The sequence below is a fragment of the Sphaeramia orbicularis genome, chromosome 1 (genome assembly GCF_902148855.1).
Source record: "Sphaeramia orbicularis chromosome 1, fSphaOr1.1, whole genome shotgun sequence".
NCBI lineage: Eukaryota > Metazoa > Chordata > Actinopteri > Kurtiformes > Apogonidae > Sphaeramia > Sphaeramia orbicularis.
Window position 1 is genome coordinate 6733717 of NC_043957.1, and position 21633 is coordinate 6755349.

General features: G+C 36.5%; 1 protein-coding gene across 2 annotated transcripts in view; it reads right to left on the reverse strand.

Annotated features, from left to right (window-relative positions):
- trmt1 (tRNA methyltransferase 1) overlaps positions 1-21320 on the reverse strand; it is a 36950-nt gene extending 15630 nt beyond the window's left edge. The window contains exons 1-7 of one of the 2 annotated variants that reach the window (XM_030145530.1): positions 21168-21320; positions 17353-17706; positions 12356-12548; positions 10663-10850; positions 8343-8458; positions 6453-6565; positions 1494-1642 (exon numbers count right to left, since the gene is read on the reverse strand). In XM_030145530.1, the coding sequence (XP_030001390.1) occupies positions 1494-1642; positions 6453-6565; positions 8343-8458; positions 10663-10850; positions 12356-12548; positions 17353-17693 (1100 nt within the window). In that variant the 5' untranslated portion in view covers positions 17694-17706; positions 21168-21320. Of the gene's footprint in view, positions 1-1493; positions 1643-6452; positions 6566-8342; positions 8459-10662; positions 10851-12355; positions 12549-17352; positions 17733-21167 lie in introns of both variants that reach the window. The other variant, XM_030145535.1, reaches the window with a different exon arrangement.
- Positions 21321-21633: the final 313 nt, after the last annotated feature.

Genomic DNA, 21633 nt, shown 5'->3' on the forward strand with positions numbered 1-21633 from the left:
CTATTAAAAAGTCTATTTCAGGGGGTACGCCACTGTAAAAAGTCTATTTCTAGGGGTACTCCACTGTAAAAGGTCTATTTCTGGGGGTAATCCACTATAAAAAGTCTATTTCAGGGGGTCCGCCACTGTAAAAAGTCTATTTCTAGGGGTACTCCACTGTAAAAAGTATATTTCAGGGGGTACTCCACTATAAAAAGTCTATTTCAGGGGGTACGCCACTGTAAAAAGTCTATTTCTAGGGGTACTCCACTGTAAAAAGTCTATTTCTGGGGGTAATCCACTATAAAAAGTCTATTTCAGGGGGTACGCCACTGTAAAAAGTCTATTTCAGGGGTTACTCCACTATAAAAAGTCTATTTCTAGGGGTACTCCACTGTAAAAAGTCTATTTCTAGGGGTACTCCACTGTAAAAAGTCTATTTCAGGGGGTACGCCACTGTAAAAAGTCTATTTCTAGGGGTACTCCACTGTAAAAAGTCTATTTCAGGGGGTACTCCACTGCAAAGGGTATATTTCAGGGGTACTCCACTGTAAAAAGTATATTTCAGGGGTACTCTGCTGTAAAAAGTCTATGTCAGGGGGTACTCCACTGTAAAAAGTCTATTTCAGGGGGTACTCCACTGTAAAAAGTATATTTCAGTGGTACTCCGCTGTAAAAAGTCTATTTCAGGGGGTACTCCACTGTAAAAAGTCTATTTCAGTGGTACTCTGCTGTAAAAAGTCTATTTCAGGGGGTACTCCACTGTAAAAAGTCTATTTCAGTGGTACTCTGCTGTAAAAAGTCTATTTCAGGGGGTACTCCACTGTAAAAAGTATATTTCAGGGGTACTCTGCTGTAAAAAGTCTATGTCAGGGGGTACTCCACTGTAAAAAGTCTATTTCAGGGGGTACTCCACTGTAAAAAGTATATTTCAGTGGTACTCCGCTGTAAAAAGTCTATTTCAGGGGGTACTCCACTGTAAAAAGTCTATTTCAGTGGTACTCTGCTGTAAAAAGTCTATTTCAGGGGGTACTCCACTGTAAAAAGTCTATTTCAGTGGTACTCTGCTGTAAAAAGTCTATTTCAGGGGTACTCCGCTGTAAAAAGTCTATTTCAGGGGGTACTCCACTGTAAAAAGTTGGAGAACCACTGATTTAGATCATACTGGTCTGAATGTGGAACCTGAACTAAAACCAGTTCATCATATTTTACTGTTAATATGTTTTTTACACTGAAGGCCCAGATCAGACCCTTTGGTGGTCCTGTTTTGGTCCACAGTCCTTATGTTTGACCCCCCCTCATGTAAATACTGCTGCCTCATATCCATATGAATGATAAAATAAACCAATTTGAACTGACTGTGACCAAAGGAACGCAGTGACGGACAGAACCTTTCATTTTCCTGGTTCCTTTATCTGACTCCATTATTCGGTGTATTTTCTGACCCACTTTCAGGATCGTTTCTGCTCAGACTGTGTGTCGGCGTTGGCGGACGCTCAGTGTAGTCTAATCACCTGGCTGAGTTTTTGACCGTGGCCTGTCCTGTGAAGACGCGAACAAACACCCGAATGTAGAAGTCGACGCTGACCGACAGCAGCGGGTGGATGTAGCGCTGGTAGACGGCCGCCCTCTGGTCCAGACTGTGGAGGATGATACGAAGAGCCTGCGCACATACACGGTCCACATGTTCAGGTACAAGTCCACAAACTCTGACCACTTTACACATGACAAATATGCATGAAATATCTGTTAAATTCACATCCACACAATTTACCCATAAACCACAGAGGGGCGTGGTCAAGGCGGTCCCAGATGGACCGCCCACTACTTTTTCATTCATAACTTTTGAACTTTTGACAAGTTTCAGACAAATATTCCACATAACTGTAAAGGTCTAAATGTCATCTGAAACATACCGTACTTTCCGGACTATAAGCCGCTACTTTTTTCTCGTTTTGAAACACAGCAATGCAGCTCAAGTATAGACTTATACAGGCTAACGGCCACCAGGGGGCGCTCTAGCAGGAAGCGCGAAAGTGAGAGACAGGTGGAAGAGGTGATGAAGAGGAGAAGTTTAAATCTGAACTTTGAACAATCATTTTGCGTGTCATGCACAAACCCTCATCATGGAAAACACACGAAGAAATGCAGATTTTGTAGCTTTTAAGTTAAAAGCAATCGATGTGTTAAAAGTAAACAAACGAATACTCAACAGCCGTGTTGGAGACGATGTAATCACAGGGATTCAGATCACATACACATGTTTGGAAATGCTCAAATATCCAGCCCTTCTGGGGGAACGTTCACTCAGCTCTCTGTGAGGTGTTGGGATATGCAATCCCAAATTCTTGTCTTGTTCTGTACCTCGGACATTTGGAAGAATCAGTGCATAAAGAAGACAGATATCTTGTCAAGATCCTTCTGGTGGCCGGAAAGAAGGCCATAACAAAGAACTGGCTGAAGACTGATGCTCCATCTTATAAACAATGGATTTCAATCATAGATGATATACTTGTCATGGAACATCCTACATACAGGGGTTGGACAAAATAATGGAAACACCTTCACCTCAAGATGATAATGCCCCAGTCCATACAGCTAGAATTGTTAAAGAATGGCATGAGGAACATTCTAATGAAGTTGAGCGTCTCGTATGGCCGGCACAGTCCCCAGACCTCAACATTATTGAGCATTTATGGTCAGTTTTAGAGATTCAAGTAAGACGTCGATTTCCACCGCCATCGTCTCTAAAAGAGTTGGAGGGTATTCTAACTGAAGAATGGCTGAAAATTCCTTTGGAAACAATTCACAAGTTGTATGAATCAATACCTCGGAGAATTGAGGCTGTAATTGCCGCAAAAGGCGGACCTACACCATATTAAATTATATTTTGTTGATTTTTTAAGGTGTTTCCATTATTTTGGCCAACCCCTGTATAAACTGAAGTTAAAAGAAAATCTCTTTGTGAAAAACTGGGGAAAGTGGCCGACATTCAGGGACAAATGTATCTATTAAGGGACCTTAATATTCTGACACCATCACAGGCTGTTCTCTTCATCTATTTTTATTTTTTTTTCTTTTTTCTACTCCTCAACCTGTTTTGTACTGTTAAAAATTGAAAAATAAAAATTGCTTTTTTTTTTTTTAACAATCGATGTGTCTGTCGAAGAAGGACACAGAGCTGCAGCACAGAAGTGCCATTGAGCAACAACAAGGAGAGACGTAGAAGGAGTGTGACGGAACCTTTCTGAGGATGTTCAACTCCGACACTGAAGAAGACGACTGCAGTGGTTTAATGAGCAGAAGGAAGATGAAGACACAGATCAGTGACTTCTCTGGGTTTTTGAACCAGCCTGTTCCTGCCGTTTTACTACCGTGTTACAGACACTGTTTGGAAAAACGCAGTGAAGGTATGGAAATAAATATTTAACTCTTTCAATGCCATGGGCCGATTAAATCGGCTTTACGAATACAACCTTTAAAGTGCCACGGGCCGATCAGATCGGCTTTGGAGAACACGCCATATTTGTGTACAAACAAACCATCCACCCCCATTTCTTTCTCACATTTCGATGATGTTCTTTCAAATCTTCTTGCAAATTATGATCAATAATGAATCGGCTGCGTCCGGTGCGTTTTGAATCTAAGTAGCAATCGGTCGGATGTTACCGAGCGGTTTTTGACCAAGGAAGAGCTCGCGTTTCGTTTTCTGCTTGGGAAATTTTATGAATGAATTTATGAATGAAATCATATGCAAATTAGATGGCCATTTTGTATTAATATCGTAAACACAGCGATCTGTCAAAACAGTCCCATCTGCTAGAAAATGAGTTCTGATGACGATTCAGACTTCGATTATAAAAACGACGCGAAATATTGAAAAACTGCCAAATTCTGTGGCACTTTTAAGGCTTATTAGCCCCTTAACTGTCTGGCACCGAAAGAGTTAAATAATCTTTCTGTTTACCATCAGTCTGTGTAAATATCTCATGTCACAACGTGGACACCTGCGGCTTATGGCCCGGAAAGTACGGTAATCAAAGGGCAAAATTTCGTTGAAAATATTTTTGAATGAAAAATATCAAAAACTACTGCGTCACATGGACAAAAAAATGAACGTCTATTTTTTGCCAGAATTCCAAAGTTCTCCAAAGTGAAGTTCCTCTGACATTTTCATCCTCAAATGTGTTCAGTGTAAACCTTAAACCAGGGGCGTCAAACTCATTTTAATTCAAGGGCCACATTCAGCCCGATTTGATCTCCAGTGGACCAGTAAAATAATAACAGAATAACCTAGAAATTATGACAACTCCAGGTTTTTGTCTTTGTTTTAGTGCAAAAAAACAAAACAAAAACATTATACTATGAAAACACTTACCTTTATAAACTATCCAAACAAAAAAGATGTGAATAACCTGAAAAAACTGAAATTTCTGTAGAAAAATCAGTGCAGCTTTAACAATATTCTGCCTCCACTTCTCATTTGTCCATGTGCATTCTGGATCAGATCTACAAAGACACTAAACACTGAGGAACAGGCAGAAAAGAGTTCAAACTGGGCTGAATTTTCTTTAGACATTTCAGGTTGTTTATATTTGTTCAGGTTATTCACATTTTATTGTTACAGGATAGTTTGTAAATGTGAATATTTTCATAATTTAATCTTGTTTTTTGCACTAAAACAAAGACAAAAATTTGAAGTTGTCATTATTTATAGGCATTATGTAATATTATTTTTTTCACATCAAATCCAGAAGAAAATCTGCAGTCCTCCTTTTTTGTCGGTTCTTCTGCTGTTATTATTTGACTGTAGATCATATTGGTCTGTATGTGGAACCGACACTAAAATGAGTTTCACAGCCTTGACTGTGGAATTTTTACACTTTGTAAATTCATCCCCAGGCCACATGTTTGAGACCCCTACCTTAAACCCTCTATTTTACAACCCAATAATTGGTTAGAGGAAAAAAATATTTGATCAAACCTAAATAGGAAGAGTTTAGAAAAATGTCAGCATCATGGATGGACAACAAAAGTAAATATCAAATTAAACATTTTTTATTTCAATTATCAATATACAGTTTTTTACCATATTTAAAACATACAAATAATATTAATATTATATTCTAATCTATTTTGCATAAATATATGCATTTATTAATTTTAAACACTGTGTTTAGAATATGACATAAATAATATAATAGTCAAATATCAATGCATTTGGAATAAATTTAGTTTATTTATAGAGTTTATAAAATGAACCCAGAATGATGACACTAACCTGGGTCACGTTACAAACATTTCAAGCACCTGAATGAACCCTGTTTTGATAATGAAATCCTACACACACACACACACACACACACACACACCCCCGCACAACCCCACTCTAACATACACAACACACACCCACACACACACCCACTCTTAACATACACAACACACCCCCGCACACATACCCACTCTAACATATACAACACACATCCGCACACATACCCACTCTAACATATACAACACACACCCGCACACATACCCACTCTAACATATACAACACACACCCGCACACATACCCACTCTAACATATACAACACACACCCACACACATACCCACTCTAACATATACAACACACACCCGCACACATACCCACTCTAACATATACAACACACATCCGCACACATACCCACTCTAACATACACAACACCCCCACACACCCCTACTCTAACATACACAACACACCCACACACCCCCACTCTAACATACACAACACACCCACACACACACCCACTCTAACATACACAACACACACCCGCACACATAACCACTCTAACATACACAACACACCCACACACCCCCACTCTAACATACACAACACACCCACACACACCCCCACTCTAACACACCCACACACACCCCCACTCTAACACACCCACACACACCCCCACTCTAACATACACAACACACCCACACACATACCCACTCTAACATACACAACACACCCACACACACCCCCACTCTAACATACACAACACACCCACACACATACCCACTCTAACATACACAACACACCCACACACACCCCCACTCTAACATACACAACACACCCACACACATACCCACTCTAACATACACAACACACCCGCACACACCCCCACTCTAACATACACAACACACCCACACACACCCCCACTCTAACACACCCACACACACCCCCACTCTAACACACCCACACACACCCCCACTCTAACATACACAACACCCCCACACACCCCTACTCTAACATACACAACACACCCACACACATACCCACTCTAACATACACAACACACCCACACACATACCCACTCTAACATACACAACACACCCGCACACACCCCCACTCTAACACACCCCACACCCCCCCAGTCTAACCTAGAGCAGCAGAACCAGCCCGTCCCTGCACAGACATGAGTCCATGTGCTGTTTGTGTTCTCACCATCTCATGACAGTATTTGGCTTTGATGGAGACGGAGCCGTATTTACTGTAGCAGGTTTCTCCACTGTTTCCCGCCATCACAGCCATGTCTGTACACGTTATACACAACAGACCTGAGAGAGAAACAGAAACAGAAACGAAAGGAAAGGAAAGGAAGAAGAGAAACAGGCAAAAAACAGATGAGATGTTGGCGTCGGTGTCCATCTGAGGACAGAGTGAACGTATGAGGACAGAGTGAAGGTCTGTGGACAGAGTGAAGGTCTGTGGACAGAGTGAGCGTCTGCCCGTTTCAAAGACTGAAAGCGTTAAAGCTACATTTTTTCTCCAGACTAAATCCCACCCGTTTCTGATCCGACTGTCGGCCTGATTTCCAGCCAATACGTCAAACGTCAACAAAAGTCAGCAGTGATGTGAGTGCGCTGCTTTTAAGTTGGCGGGGGAAAATTAATAACTTCCAACGATGTCAAGCACATCCACAAAGAGCTGAAAAAGGCTTTAACGGATCGATTAGTTTGAACACTTTAAAAACCACAACTATTTTTCATCTATATTTAACCTTTTCCTTGTGATTTATCACCATTTATTATAATATTATTCTCTGCATTTTTCATTTTTGAGTGAAAAATCTGGTATTCGCCTATATTTAAAGTGAACCTGTACTAGTCGTGTTTATGACATTAATTGTTTTGTGTTTTATTTATAAGCAAGAGAGGCACAAATTCAGTACAAAAATAAAATAAAATAAAAAATCGCTATAAATGCTCCACACTGGACCTTTGTGTTCGCTGAACCATAAGAGCGGGTGTTTATGAAGTTTATGAAACAGGGGTCTCTCTCCCTCTCTGAGGTACGACTGCAGGCTTGGATTCCCCAGGTGTCACATCCAAAAATAAATAGGCGGTCAATAGTAAAACAACGCGTCAACTAAAAAAATTGCCCTCAACTAATTTTCACGGTCGATTAATCACAGCTGCACTAAATTTAATCTACCCTAACCTAACCTGAACTAATCTAATATAAACTAATATAAACTAATCTAATCTAATTTAATCTAATCCAATATAACCTAATATAACCTAATCTAAACTAATATAATATATTATAAACTAATCTAATCTAATCTCATCCAATATAACCTAATCTAATCTAATATAATATATTATAAACTAATCTAATCTAATCTAAACTAATCTAATCTAATGTAACCTAATGTAATGTAATGTAATCTAAAGTAATCTAATCTAATATAACCTAATCTAAACTAATATAATATATTATAAACTAATCTAATCTAATCTAAACTAATCTAATCTAAACTAATCTAATCTAATGTAACCTAATGTAATGTAATGTAATCTAAAGTAATCTAATCTAATATAACCTAATCTAAACTAATATATTATAAACTAATCTAATCTACCTAATTTAAACTAATGTAATCTAATCTAAACTAAATCTAATATAATGTAACCTAATCTAATGTAATCTAATCTAATATAACCTAATCAAACATAACCAAATCTTATATAATCTAAACTAATCTAATCTAATATAAACTAATATAACATAAACTAATCTAACCTAATCTAATCAAATCGAATCTAAACTAATCTAATCTAATCTAATCTAACCTAATCCAATCTATCCTAACATAAATCTAACCTAACCTAATTTAAACTAATCTAATTTAACCTAAACTAACGTAACCTAATATAATCTAACCTAACCTAAATCCCAGTTCTGCTATTGGATCATCATAAATCCTCATAAATGTTTCACAGTGAACCTTTAAAAATGAGCCGTACAGATGAAAGAAAATGAAAATAATAGACAGTGGAAGTCTTCTGGGCTGACCGAGCCCCACCCACCCACCTCCGTCACCCCACTCACCTCCGTCAGCCACGGCTTGAACAGCAGCGTCCAGGAACGTGGCCGGACTACCGTAGGGGTCCAGGTCGATGACATCATAGCGCTCCTTCTTCCCTCTCTTCTCGTACATCAGCATACTACAAACAAACGACATGTACATTTAATACAGAATAGAAAAGAATATGAGGAAGCCAGAGCTGGAACCGACAGAAACAGATAAATGAGGACAGATTCTGCCAGAGCTGGAAAAAAAAGAGGAGTCGAGGCCGTTCGACAAAAGAGCAGATTAGTTTAGAGACGAGGGAGGATAAGACGAAAGAGGGAGAAGAAAAGAGGACCGAACAGAGAAGGTAGAATTGGAAAAAAAAGGGTTCGTATACATTTTTCAAGCTCAAATTCAAACACTTTTAACCTCCTGACACCCAGCTATGGCAGTTTTACAGTTGTATACAAAAAAAAAAACTGTCCACTGCAAAGAACATTCCATAAAAAAAGTGCATCTGAAAAAAAAATCATGATGTTTCCAATACAGATAATCATTTAATTAAAAAAAGACAAAACTACTTTCCTGGGTCTCAGGAGGTTAAGACAATTAACAATTAATTAATATATTAAATGTTGTTTGAATTTTAAAGAATGATTTACTGAATAATTTTTATGTCAGTACTTATTAAATATAAACACATCTTCTCCCAAACGCCATCAGAACCACCACATCTACAAACCCTGGTTCCCCACAGGTCAACACACTAGTTATGCTACACACATCTACAACTCTGCTTCTTTTTTTTATGCATTATTGTTATGGAACGGATAGTTTACTTTTATTTTTTAATATGTGTATTATTGTTATGAAATGGACACAGTTTATTTTTTATTTTTGATACAGAAATGTGCAAAAATATAAGAACACTTGTCAAATCTTCAGAAACTGGTGGTTTATTTTTTTTCCCCAGAGCCTGAATTTCACTTTTTTGCCACAGCACAAGTTAACGGCAAAGGTGCTGAGAATATTTCACCTACTAATTTATCAGGCCACTCCTTTCCATGTAAAGGGCTTTGGGTGCCTAGACAAGTGCTATATAAATCCAATCCATTATTATTAGGGATGTAACCATATGAAAATGTCAGATCACAGTTACTGTGACTAAAATTATCACAATTATCATTATTATCGCGGTATTGTTGAAATTATGCTCAAAATGTTCAAAAAGTACTTATACACACACTGAAATAATTTAACCAAGTTGTATTTTGAATGAATAAATAAATAAATAAATAAACAAATAAATAAAAATAAAATAATTGGCACAATGTACCTTCTGTTGCAGAAACATTCAAATATTAACCTTTAGCGGTCTGAGCCTATTTTGTCTGTTTTTCAGTCCTTCTGATTTTACCTTTATATACTATATAAACAAATGTTTACTATACCCATGTTTGGTATCTTTTTTTTCAGCACAACTTCATCTATATCCTCTGCCGATTATTTTTTTCACTTTAACCTACTATAAAAACACAAAAGGATAGAAAACACACAAAAAAAATATAAAATCCGATTTGGAAAAATGTATATAATTTACTGCATAAACGATACACAGATGCTAAACGAACTTTTCCAAAGACTTTAAAAGTGAATATTGGTTCCAAATATTAGGTATATAAAATTTAAATTGTGATAAATTAAAACTATACTCAAATATCTGACATAAAAGCAGACCTTTACATAGGGTTTTTTTCCCCTAAAAGTGCAGTAATCAAACATAGTTATCATGATAATTAGAATTTTAACAGTAATACTAACAGTCTGCAATTTTACCACGGTTTATTGTTATACCGGTAATCATTACATCCCTAATTATTATTATATTATTATATGTAAAGTGTTAAAATTTTAATAAAGATATGTGTTTAAAAAAAAAAAGGGGGAATCCACTTGGCGTTCTTCAGACACACTCGAACCGAGACATATATTACGATAAAAATGGACCTGTGTCGACCTGAGAACACCTGGGCATTTTCTATTTCAACATAAAGTTTAATTTTCCTAAATGTATCACCTCTGTGAGTAGTTTTGGCTTCAGTTAATATTAAAAATAACTAAATAATGCACATCACAGAGTTATATTTTCAAGCATTTAAACTAACATTCAAGCACTTTCCAGACCTTGAAAACACAACATTGAACTTCAAGCATTTTCAAGGATTTCAAACAACCGCATGAACCCTGAAAAATAAAAACTGAACATCAAAAAGACAAAACAGGAGATCAGAGGAACGAACAGGACGACGGGTCCGAGGTGACGACCGTCAAACGTCAGAAACAGACGCGTCCTGGTACCTGGCGTCCTGGCAGCTGGCCTGGAGCAGGTGGTCCACGCCGTTGTAGCGGGCGTTCCTGCTGATGAGGGCGGCGGCTTTGGTGGAGAAGTCGTTGGCGGTGACGCTCTGCAGCCCCGGGACCTCCAGGGCGAAACGGACCGAGCGCAAACCGGACGCCGCCAGGCCCTCCAGCACGCGAAGGCCACGCTGAAAACAAAGCATCAAGTGTTTTCAACCACATGTGACAGAGGTGTCAAACACGTGAAAGACTTCAGACCCACTTGGAACTTGAAGCAGTCGGAACCCACCACTGGAAACTACGACCTGATCAACTCTGGAGCTTATATGAAGGTGTGTGGAGAAGGACACCGTTTTATCATGTATATGTCGAGGCCCAAAACGGAATCTGGCCCAATTCAGAATCGGGCCGGCCCAGAATGGAATTCTATTCTAGGCCGGCCTAGAATGGAATCCTGCTGCTATAATGTTATTTTTATACCATGTTTAATGCAAATGATCCATAATTCCATAATTTGTCATAATTTTACATTTTCAGTCTTACATACCTTGAGTAACTATTGTCAATTTCAGTCGATTTCACAGTACCATATATTGGTGGGGAGTACCACTAGGTTCTATTTGTAAATAAAGTGTATTATAGTTTACAATTAAAATGTTGTTTGTTTCATTTTTTTTTCACATATTTGCAAATTCCATGTATTGATTTTTGTAATAATTTAGATCATTTGCATTAAACATGGTATAAAAATAACATTATAGCAGCAGGATTCCGTTCTAGGCCGGCCTAGAATAGAATTCCATTCTGGGCCGGCCTGATTCTGAATCGGGCCAGATTCCGTTTTGGGCCTCGACATATACAAAGATCAAAAAAAGAAAAAAATGGAAGGAAAAACCACACTCTTCTCATTTCAGATTTTGTGTTTTCATGTGTTCTATCTGTGTATCCAGTCAATCTCCATCTTAAAAAGTGAACTATTTACATCACAGGTGTCAAACATATGGTCCGTGGGTCAAAACCGCCCACCAAAGGGTCCAATCTGACCTCTGGGATGAATATGTAAAATGCAAAAAATACACTGAAGATATTAACAAACAATGGTTTCAGTTCAGGTTCCACATTCAGACAAATACGATCTAAAGTCAAATAATATCATAACTAGAAAAGCTCCATCAAGGCAGATCACCCCCCACCCCCACCCCCAGATCACCACCAAAATTTAATCATTTGTTCCTTGTGTCAGTATCAACATTTCCTGAAAAATTTCATCCAGACCCTTCCATAACTTTTTGAGTTATCTTAGTAAAAGACAAACAAACAAACAAACAAACAGACAAACCCCACTGTTTCACTTGGCGGAGGTAATAACCTATAAATAATGACTCCAAATGTTCTTCTTGGTTTAATGTGAAAAAAATAATATGACAACATGCCAATAAATAATGACAATTTAAAGCAAAATTAGAAATATACTGTATGAAAAGGTAAAACTTTAAAAATATAAAGGTAGTATAAAAACTGTGCAAATGTAACAGTGTAATCTAATCCAATAATAATTGTGAAGATTTACACACATAACAAGCATAAGAAAAACTAATAATAATAATGGGGTTTGATGCTGTGTGTGTTTGTTTTATCATCAGTTCAGGTCTAAACCTGCTGCTGGGCTCTTGGATGTACAGTCTAATCATACCTCACATTTCTCCCCCACTGTTGCAGTTAGAGCCGGTTCGTCCGTCTGTCCGTCCGCCTGGTCCTTCTGTCCGTCCGTCTGCTCCGCCTCCTCCGAAAGGGACACCACCACCCGTTCTTTCTCTCCGGGCACCACCACCTTCACACCGCGCTGAACCAGCAGATCTCTGGCGAACTCTGTGATCACAGCACATCTGGAAGAAAGACCCGACAAAAGTACGACTTCAACACAAACACCATCTAAACTGCAAAACTGTGACAAAAACAAAGCTCTATTATACAAAGCAAGAATTTAATTACCTCCGAGTAACAAACAGAAATTATTCACAGATGGAGAGGAACTAAATATGAAACATTTCACCAGAACAAATCTTAAAAACATGTGCATTTCATATTGTGGAGTGGTTCAGTGGAATAGAATGGAACTAAATATGAAACAGTGTGCATGTTAATAAGGGCTGTGTATCGGCAAGAATCTGGCGATATGATACAAACCACAATACTAGGATCACTATACGATATATCATGACACTGTTAAAAAGGCAAGTTATTGTCTGTTTCTTTTTTTAAAATGATTATTTCCTGGAAGAATTGAATTACACCAGAAATCTGCACAAATACTAAACACATTTTTATTTGATCACAACAGGATCTAATGTTATATCACAAAATGTTCCTGTGTTCAAACTGAAATTATGTTCTACAGACATCACAGTTTAAGATCATAACATTATTTTAGTTCAATCCCAACAAAGGAACTAACATCTGCCTCTCAGACAGTACAAAGTGCTTTTAGGATGCTTTAAATAACCATTATTTAATAAAACAGTGTTAAATAATAATAATAATAATTAACATATAAACAATAAAGAAAAACAAAAAACAAAAATGAAACCTCTACCATATCTGCATTTGAATAAATACCTAGAAATATCGATACAGTACTTTTTAATATCGATACAGTATTGTGAAATGAAATATCGCCATATATTGCAGAACCGATATTTTCTTACACCCCTAATATTAATCAGTCATTGTCAAGTATTGTCTCATTGTTTAGCGGACTTTAGCCAAAATTAGATGCTACTTTGCTAGCACAAAATGTCAAAACAAGATTTAGTTATTTTAAAAAGCCCAGTAAATGTGATGACATTGATAAACACGGTCAAAAAAAAGGGACTGATGCAGTGGAGGATGAAGAACAATCAAGTAATACACCAGTTCTTATGGCATTTGGTGTGTTATACGTACACATTTTCTACCTTTCGTGTGTTCTTCAACGTCATTTGATGGCGTGTCAGTTTACGCCAAGATCTCCGGTTCGCACAACCCTAACCATAACCCTCAGTGCCGTAACCACAATGTGAACAAACACACGGAAAGCTTATAATGCGTACGGATAACAGGCTAATTTAAAGTGGCGTGTATATTAATGCGAGTCATGATATCACGCTGGTTTATCAGCCAACAGCAACTACGGTTACTGCATCACTGAGATGTTTTTGAACATGAAATACAACTAAATATGCCTCATTATCATTAAAAAATAGAAATTTGAAATGACGGATAATAATGTGTTATGACGGAATTTTGACGACCCTGTCCGTCAAAACAATGGACAATAAAAACGTATGGCACAACCTCTGATCATAACATTTAAGAAGATTTATAAAAACCTTATTTTCCACAGATATAGAACTAATGAACAGGAGTACAACAGTAATAGTTATTAATGAGATGTTATCATTTATTCTCTTCTTTTAATAACTGCTCTATTCTTTATGTTTATATTTACTTTTTAATGTGGACCATGAGTCTGCAATAAAGCTTATCTACAGGATGTCCCATAAGTCTCCATACATAGGAAAATAAACGTTTCTTGACATAAACCATTTTTATTTATATAATATGCTCTATATGACTGCCATTTTGTCGGGAACACATTTCCATGCGTGTCTGCTGAAGAACTATAAAGAAGAAATATAAAGAAATACATGTTAGAACCATATATGTATGGAATGTATTATGTCTCCTATGTATGGAGACTTATGGGACACCCTGTATCTTTATATGGACTGTATACCAAGGTTATTATCATTGAAATGATGAAAAGTAGAATTGTAAAATACATTTTCATTAACTGAAATAAATAAAAACGATAATTAAAAGAAAAAAAACAATAACTAACTGAAATTGTATTGTGTGTTTACAAAACTGACTAAAGCATATAAAAATTATGGATAAAATTCCCTTAGTTTTTGTCTTTGTCAACGTCGGATTGATATGAAATCTTATTTCCCTCAAGCAATTTTATCTGCTGGCACCATATGATATTTAACGGTCCGTCACTTGTGGTTTCCAGTCGTCTTCTGGTCCCCATTCTACCTGGAAACATGGAGACTAAAGTTGGGATAAAGCAGCAGAGTCCTGTCTGGGATTTATTTGAATACAACAGCGAAGAAGAAAAAAGATACAACAAAACTAAAATTAAACTAAAACTAAGCATTTACAAAATAATAAAAACTAACAAACCTGCTCTAAAAACGAATTAAAACTAACTGAATTAGAGAAAAAAAGTCAAAACTAAATAAAACTAAACTAGAATGAAAAATCCAAAATTATTAGAACCTTGCTGTATACATTAGTCATACACATTTCATATAAGCTGCTCTTCCTCCTTTTCGTGCATGAAGTGTGTACACTGTGACATTTTCTTTTTTGACTTATTTCCTTCAGTATGTTGAATGTTGGTCATTTCTTTTTGCCTTTTGTTCACCTTCATCTTTTATTCCTACTTCTATTCTAAATAAAGTCGGTCATTATCTGATGTGTGCGAATGCTGCAGAAATACGCCTTCGCACACTGGCAGGGACAATAATACATGAAAAAAAACAGGGTTCAAAGCCTGACTTGCAAACTGTGACTAAGTGATGGAGCGACGGCGTGAAAGACAACTGTGATCATGCAATTCAAATCAGGGAACGCCGGCCAGCCGACTAAAATATGGCTGCAGAATCAGAAATCTGACATTGACACTGAGTGAAAGTGCTTGATCCTGCTGACAGTCAAGTTCCAGCTCCAACTGCAGGTTTAGGTTTACAGTCATGTGTCTGTATTTGTTTAATAGTAAGCAGAATAAGGCTCAAAAACACCACGGCGCCATCATCTTTCTGTACGTTTTATCATTATTATGACTGAAGTAAGCGATTAAAATCTAACCTGTGGTTTTCAGGTTGAACGCTCCATTTTGGGACAAATAAACACTGCTGTGGGATACAGAAACATCATTATTTGAGCCAGGATTTTATTGAAATAAGGTATTTATTCTTTAGTCATACAACACTATGTAAAATCATTGTTTTTACAACACTGAAATGAGCATATATATTTATTTCTCATTCTCTTTTCTTCAGATTTAAGAAAATACAGGGAATATATGCACAGCCTCAAGACACAAAAACTGAACTAAAAAGGTTATAAAGGTTAAAGTCACTATTTAGTTTGACCTCTGACCCCATGACCTTTGCACAGTTCTATATATGACATGATTTTTTTTTCACTCCTACTTTATTTTATTAAATATTCTAAACCAGATACAGGACGGATTTTGTTTACTTCCTTAGAATATTATGCTGTGTGTCAGTTCCCAAATGATTTTTTTCTCTATTTTTAACCTTTCTTAAGTGATTTATCACCATTTATTATCATAGTATCCTTTGAATTTTACGTTTTTCCCAGTGAAAAATCGGGTATTTTCCTATATTTTATTCACTGATCATGGAGATGTTCATAAAAGCTCAGATTAAAGTTGAGGTATATTATATAAGAAACAGAGAAAACTGAAGAAAAAATGAAAAAATCTGTCATTAACTGAACATAAACCCAGTGTGTCCATCCACTGTCACTGATCCAACTCCATGGGTTTTACTGGTGAAACAATGTTGTAGAAGATGACGGTGTTTCCACGGTAACTACGGAGCCTCTGAACATCCAAATGGGTCATATCTGATGGCCATGAAAAGATGAAGAACTGTATTTTACACCAATTATGTATGTGTATTGATAGGATTAGTGGATATTAAATAGTTTACATCAGTAGATGGTTTTGGTCAATGGTGGATGTTCGGGTGTTTATGGGTTAAAAAAATAATTTAAGCATCTAAAGAAAAAAATATGTATCTGAGCCACGGGTGTCAAACATACAGCCCAAATACAAACTTTTCTCCATGTTTTAGGGTGAAAAAAGTTACAATATTAAATTAAAACCTAAAAAATGACATTGTGAAAATGTTTCCAACTACAAACTATCCTTTAAAATATATGAATAATATGAACAACCTGAAATTCCTTTAGAAAAATAAGTGCAATTTTAACAATATTCTGCCTCAGTTTATCATTTATACATGTTCATTATAACTCACAGATCCCAGTGGATCTACAAATACACAAAACATTTAATAACAGTCAGAATATTAAAGTAAAGTAATACAATAACACATAAATTCTGTTAAAAATGAACAGAGATTTTTTTTAAAAAGTGTCAACAAATATGTGCAAAATAAACAAGAACAAAAACAAAACATGCAGAAAAACGAGCAAAAATTTGGAAACGTCAAAAAAAATTATGTTAAAATTCCACTTATTTCTCTTCAGATATTTCATGTTGTTCATATTTGTTCAGATTATTCGCAGTCTTTGTGAAAGGATAGTTTCATTTGTCATTATCTATAGGTTATTATGATAGTATTTTACTGGTCTGATCCACTTTAGATCATAATGGTCTCAATGTGGAACCTGAACTAATGATTTTAACACCATTGTTTGTTAATATCTTCAGTGTAATTTTTGAATTTCTGAAATTCACCCCAGGGGGCGGACTGGACCCTTTGGCAGGCCGGTTTCGGACCACGGACCGTATGTTTGACACCTGTGACTCTGGCCCACAGAGGAGACTCATTTCTGTGACGGGTATAATTGTCCGTTTCGGTTCATACTCACGTTAAATCTCGGTTGAACTCCTGCACTGGGTTGTAAAACACCTCATTCGCACTGGGAAACAGAATGGAAGCCTTGCCCTCCTTCACCACCGTCTCCCCAGGTAACAGACCCTCAGGGGGGCTTTTCTCGGAGGCCCTCGGTCCCGTGGTTTCTGCTGATGAAGGGGCCGATGCCGCTGTCTGTGGATGATCTGTGGGGTCCTGAGCAGCTTTCTGGGGCTCCATAGTTCTTAGCGTTCTGCCTAAACTCCAACCAAGTATCTGAATGGCTGAAGGGAGGCGGGAATAACACAGATGATTGGCGGCAATGAGGGGGAGGAGCCTGGCTGTCCTCACCAGCATCAAGGACCCAAACCTGGAAAAACACAACGCATCTGAAGGCTGTTTATCGGAGGTAAACCATCAGTCCAGTTATTTAAGAGCTGCTGTCGATTATGGATCATCCCATCAACTGATCAATTCAGAGACTTGAGTCATTTATCGCATTTAGAAATCAAGCCCCTTTTCATTTCCTACAGTTTAGCTGATTCATTGTTTTGTCTATTAGAAATCAGAAAACTACATTAATGGCAGATATTATTTCCTTTCAGATAAAAACTCTGTATTTAAAAGGTTTTTTTTTTTTTAAATCCAACCAAGAATTCAAAGGACATAATGTTCTATTATTTCCCCAAAACATGAAAAAGAAAAGCAAGATATTTTCTCATTTAAACGACAGTCTGAAAAATTGTGGAACTTTTGCTTTAAAAATAAATGGCTGTGATAAATTCGGGTCCAACTGATAATTAATCAGCTACTCGTTGCAGATGACACGGTAATAAATCTGCCACTGCACTGGAGAAGGATTAAGGCCAGAGCTAAACTGGAGATATTTTCTGGATGTATATGTACATATGTACAGTATTAGACACAATTCAATCATTCCTGCCTAAAATTAATTTTTCTACAATAGACTATGTTGTGAATATCTGTTACAGACAGGATTAAATACTATTACATTGCAGAGATCTGAAACAGAAACAACAGTAACAATTATAAATGCAATTGTTGATAACTGAATTTGAAGTATTTCTACTTCACAGGTTATTTCCGTGTTGTGTGACTTTATATGTTACCTCATAAGCTAATTTATTTATTTATTTATTGGTTTATTTAGGGACCATGCATGTTTATGAACACTGTTGTATAAAAAATACACCCATACACTCCGCTGAAATCTGGCTCCATCATGTCAGTGATGCAAAGTCAGAAATGTCCATTTCTTCTAAACTGCCCCTCTTCAGATCCATTTATTTTATTGAATTTCTCTGTTGAATTTCTTTAGTTCTACACCATAAATATCATTGTCTGTTTTTTATCCAATGGTTCAATAAATCAATCATTAATGCATATGACATGCTTTTTTCATGAAGTATATAAAGAATATTTAGCTTTAATTCTTATAGACCCTATAGACAGAGAAATTCAGGTTCTCAGGAAAATTGCGGTTTATCAATTAATCGTTAATCGATCGATAAGGTCAACCAACTAATGATTAATGGATTAATCGATAATTTGCATCCCTACACTGAAGATATTAACAGTCAATCCTTTTACTGTAGGGGCCGTATAAAGCCCTACTTTAGTCTGAGGTGGGTAAGATCAGTAAAATACTATCATAAAAACCTACAAATAATGACGATTTCAAATGTTTCCTCTTTGTTTTAGTGTAAAAAAGTAAAATTGCATGAAAATGTGTAAATTTACAAACTAACCTTTCACAAAAAATAAAAAAAACGAGAAATGTCCCAAGAGAAGTAAGTGCAATTTTACTAATATTCTGCCTGTAACTAACTGTTTTGTGTATTTGCAGATCCATTATGATCTGTAAGTTGTAATGCATGTTTGCAAATGATAAGCAGAGGCATAATATAGTTAAAACTGCACTTATTTTTCTTAATAAATTTCAGTTTTTTCATGGATGTTCATGTTATTCACATTTTTTAAAGGACAGTTTATAGATGTACACATTTCTATAACATAATTTTATTTTTTTTTACAATAAAACACATAGTAAAGTTTGGAGTTGGCATTATTTATATATTATTATGTTATTAATTTACTGGTCTGGTTCACTTCATCTCATATTAGGAGGATGTGGCCCCTGAACTCAAATGAGTTTGACACCACTGGTCTAAAATACGATGTATTTCCGTGCATATAACAGTTTAAAGAATCATTCAAATAAGTTCAACTACTGCATCTACTACAGTAAAATTAAACCTAAAACATCACATCTAACAGTTAAAACACTGACAAGAACCATTTTACTGCACAATGACTAGTTGTACTTTGCATACTTTAGGTACATTTTGCTGACGATAATGAAATATTTTAGTATGTAGTGAATATAGTGTTAAATTCAGAACTTAACTACTAATGGAATATTATAAGATAAGATAAGATAAGATAAGCCTTTATTAGTCTCACAAGGGGAAATTCCAGATTTACAGCAACAAAGCACAAAAGTACACAAGAGAAAAAGAAAGTGCAAGATTAAGAATAAAGAAAAATCAAAAAGTTACATATATTATTTACAGCTGTGCACATGCTGATCATGCCACAAAATACATTTTCTCTATGTAGCATTAAGATTTGAACACATTAAATCAGGGGTCTCAAACATGCGTCCCAGGGGCCAAATGCGTCTCACCAAAGGTTCCAATCCGGCCCGTGGAATGAATTAGCAAAGTGCAAAAATTCCACAGTCAAGGCTGGAGTCAAGGTGGATCTCATTTTAGTTGTGGTTCCACATACAGACCAATATGATCTACAGTCAAATAATAACAGTTGAATAACTGACAAAAAAGAATGACTCCAGATTTTCTTCTCGGTTTGATGTAAAAAAAAAAACAAAAAAAAAAAAAACATTATGTCTATAAATAATGACAACTTCAAATGTTTGTCCTTGTTTTAATGCAAAAAATAACATCAAATTATGAAAATATCTACATTTCAAAACTATCCTGTAATAATAAAATGTGAATAACCTGAACAAATATGAACAACCTGAAATGTCTAAAGAAAATTCAGTCCAATTGTAACTCTTTTCTGCCTGTTCCTCAGTGTTTAGTGTCTTTGTAGATCTGATCCATAATGCACATGGACAAATGAGAAGTGGAGGCAGAATATTGTTAAAATTGCACTGATTTTTCTTAAGAAATTTCTTTTTTTTTTCAGGTTATTCACATCTTTTTTGTTTGGATAGTTTATGAAAGTAAGCATTTTCATAATTTAATGTTTTGGGGGGGTTTTTGCACTAAAACAAAGACAAAAATTTGCAGTTGTCATTATTTATAGGTTATTCTGTTATTATTTTACTGCTCCGGCCCACTGCAGATCAAATCAGGCTGAATGTGAAACCTGAAAGAAAATGAGTTTGAGAACCCTGCATTAAAGAGTTTGAATACTTCTTTCACCACTTCTGTAATACACACTAAATCCAGTGTAGTTACTGAGGTAGAAGGCCTTGTACTTTTTAAAAAGATTTAATTTAGTTTGTTTAATTGAAATACAGCTTCTATAAATGATAGTGCTCTTGTGCAAATCTATTCTCATTAATAAAAAACACACTTTAACCTCCGAGAAATGTTAGTATGCGTGTCTACAGTGTAATTACAGCTCAGTGTGTGGTTTAGTTAAACATTTATAAGCATTGTCATTGAGGTATGGTTCGTTACTTTGGTTCAGTTTGAGTAAATCTATTACTGTAAGTTCAGTACTGGTGCTAGCACATATTAGCCTGTATGCTAGGCTAAATCCGTTCAACAGTTTTACCTGTGACAGCTCCTGAAGGCGGACACTCTGTTTGTTTATCCGGTCCTTTTACTATAAATCAGCTGCTCGTGTGTTGTCTCTGTCCTCTCTGCTTAGTTTGTGTCGGTTTCCAGCTTATTCTCACGTTAGCACATGGAGGCGGCCATGTTTGGAGCGTCTCTACGGAAGCCCGGCGGGTTCATGTAGAAAAAAAAAAAGCGAAAGTGCGTCTTCACTCTCCCCCTCCCCCGAGGCAAAGCAGTCAGGAAAACGGTGTAATGTAAGGACAAGCCGGAGAAGGGGTCGATCAGTCAGCCGCTGCACACACTGGCCTACTTTCCCCTGAACATGTGAGGAGACTGGAAAACACATCAGTCTGCTTTCATGAATAATCTAATTTAATCTTGTCGTGCCTGAAGTTGGTGATGCATTCTGATGAAAAGGCTAAACATAGCCTATGGATTAACCAGAAAATCCAAAACCTATG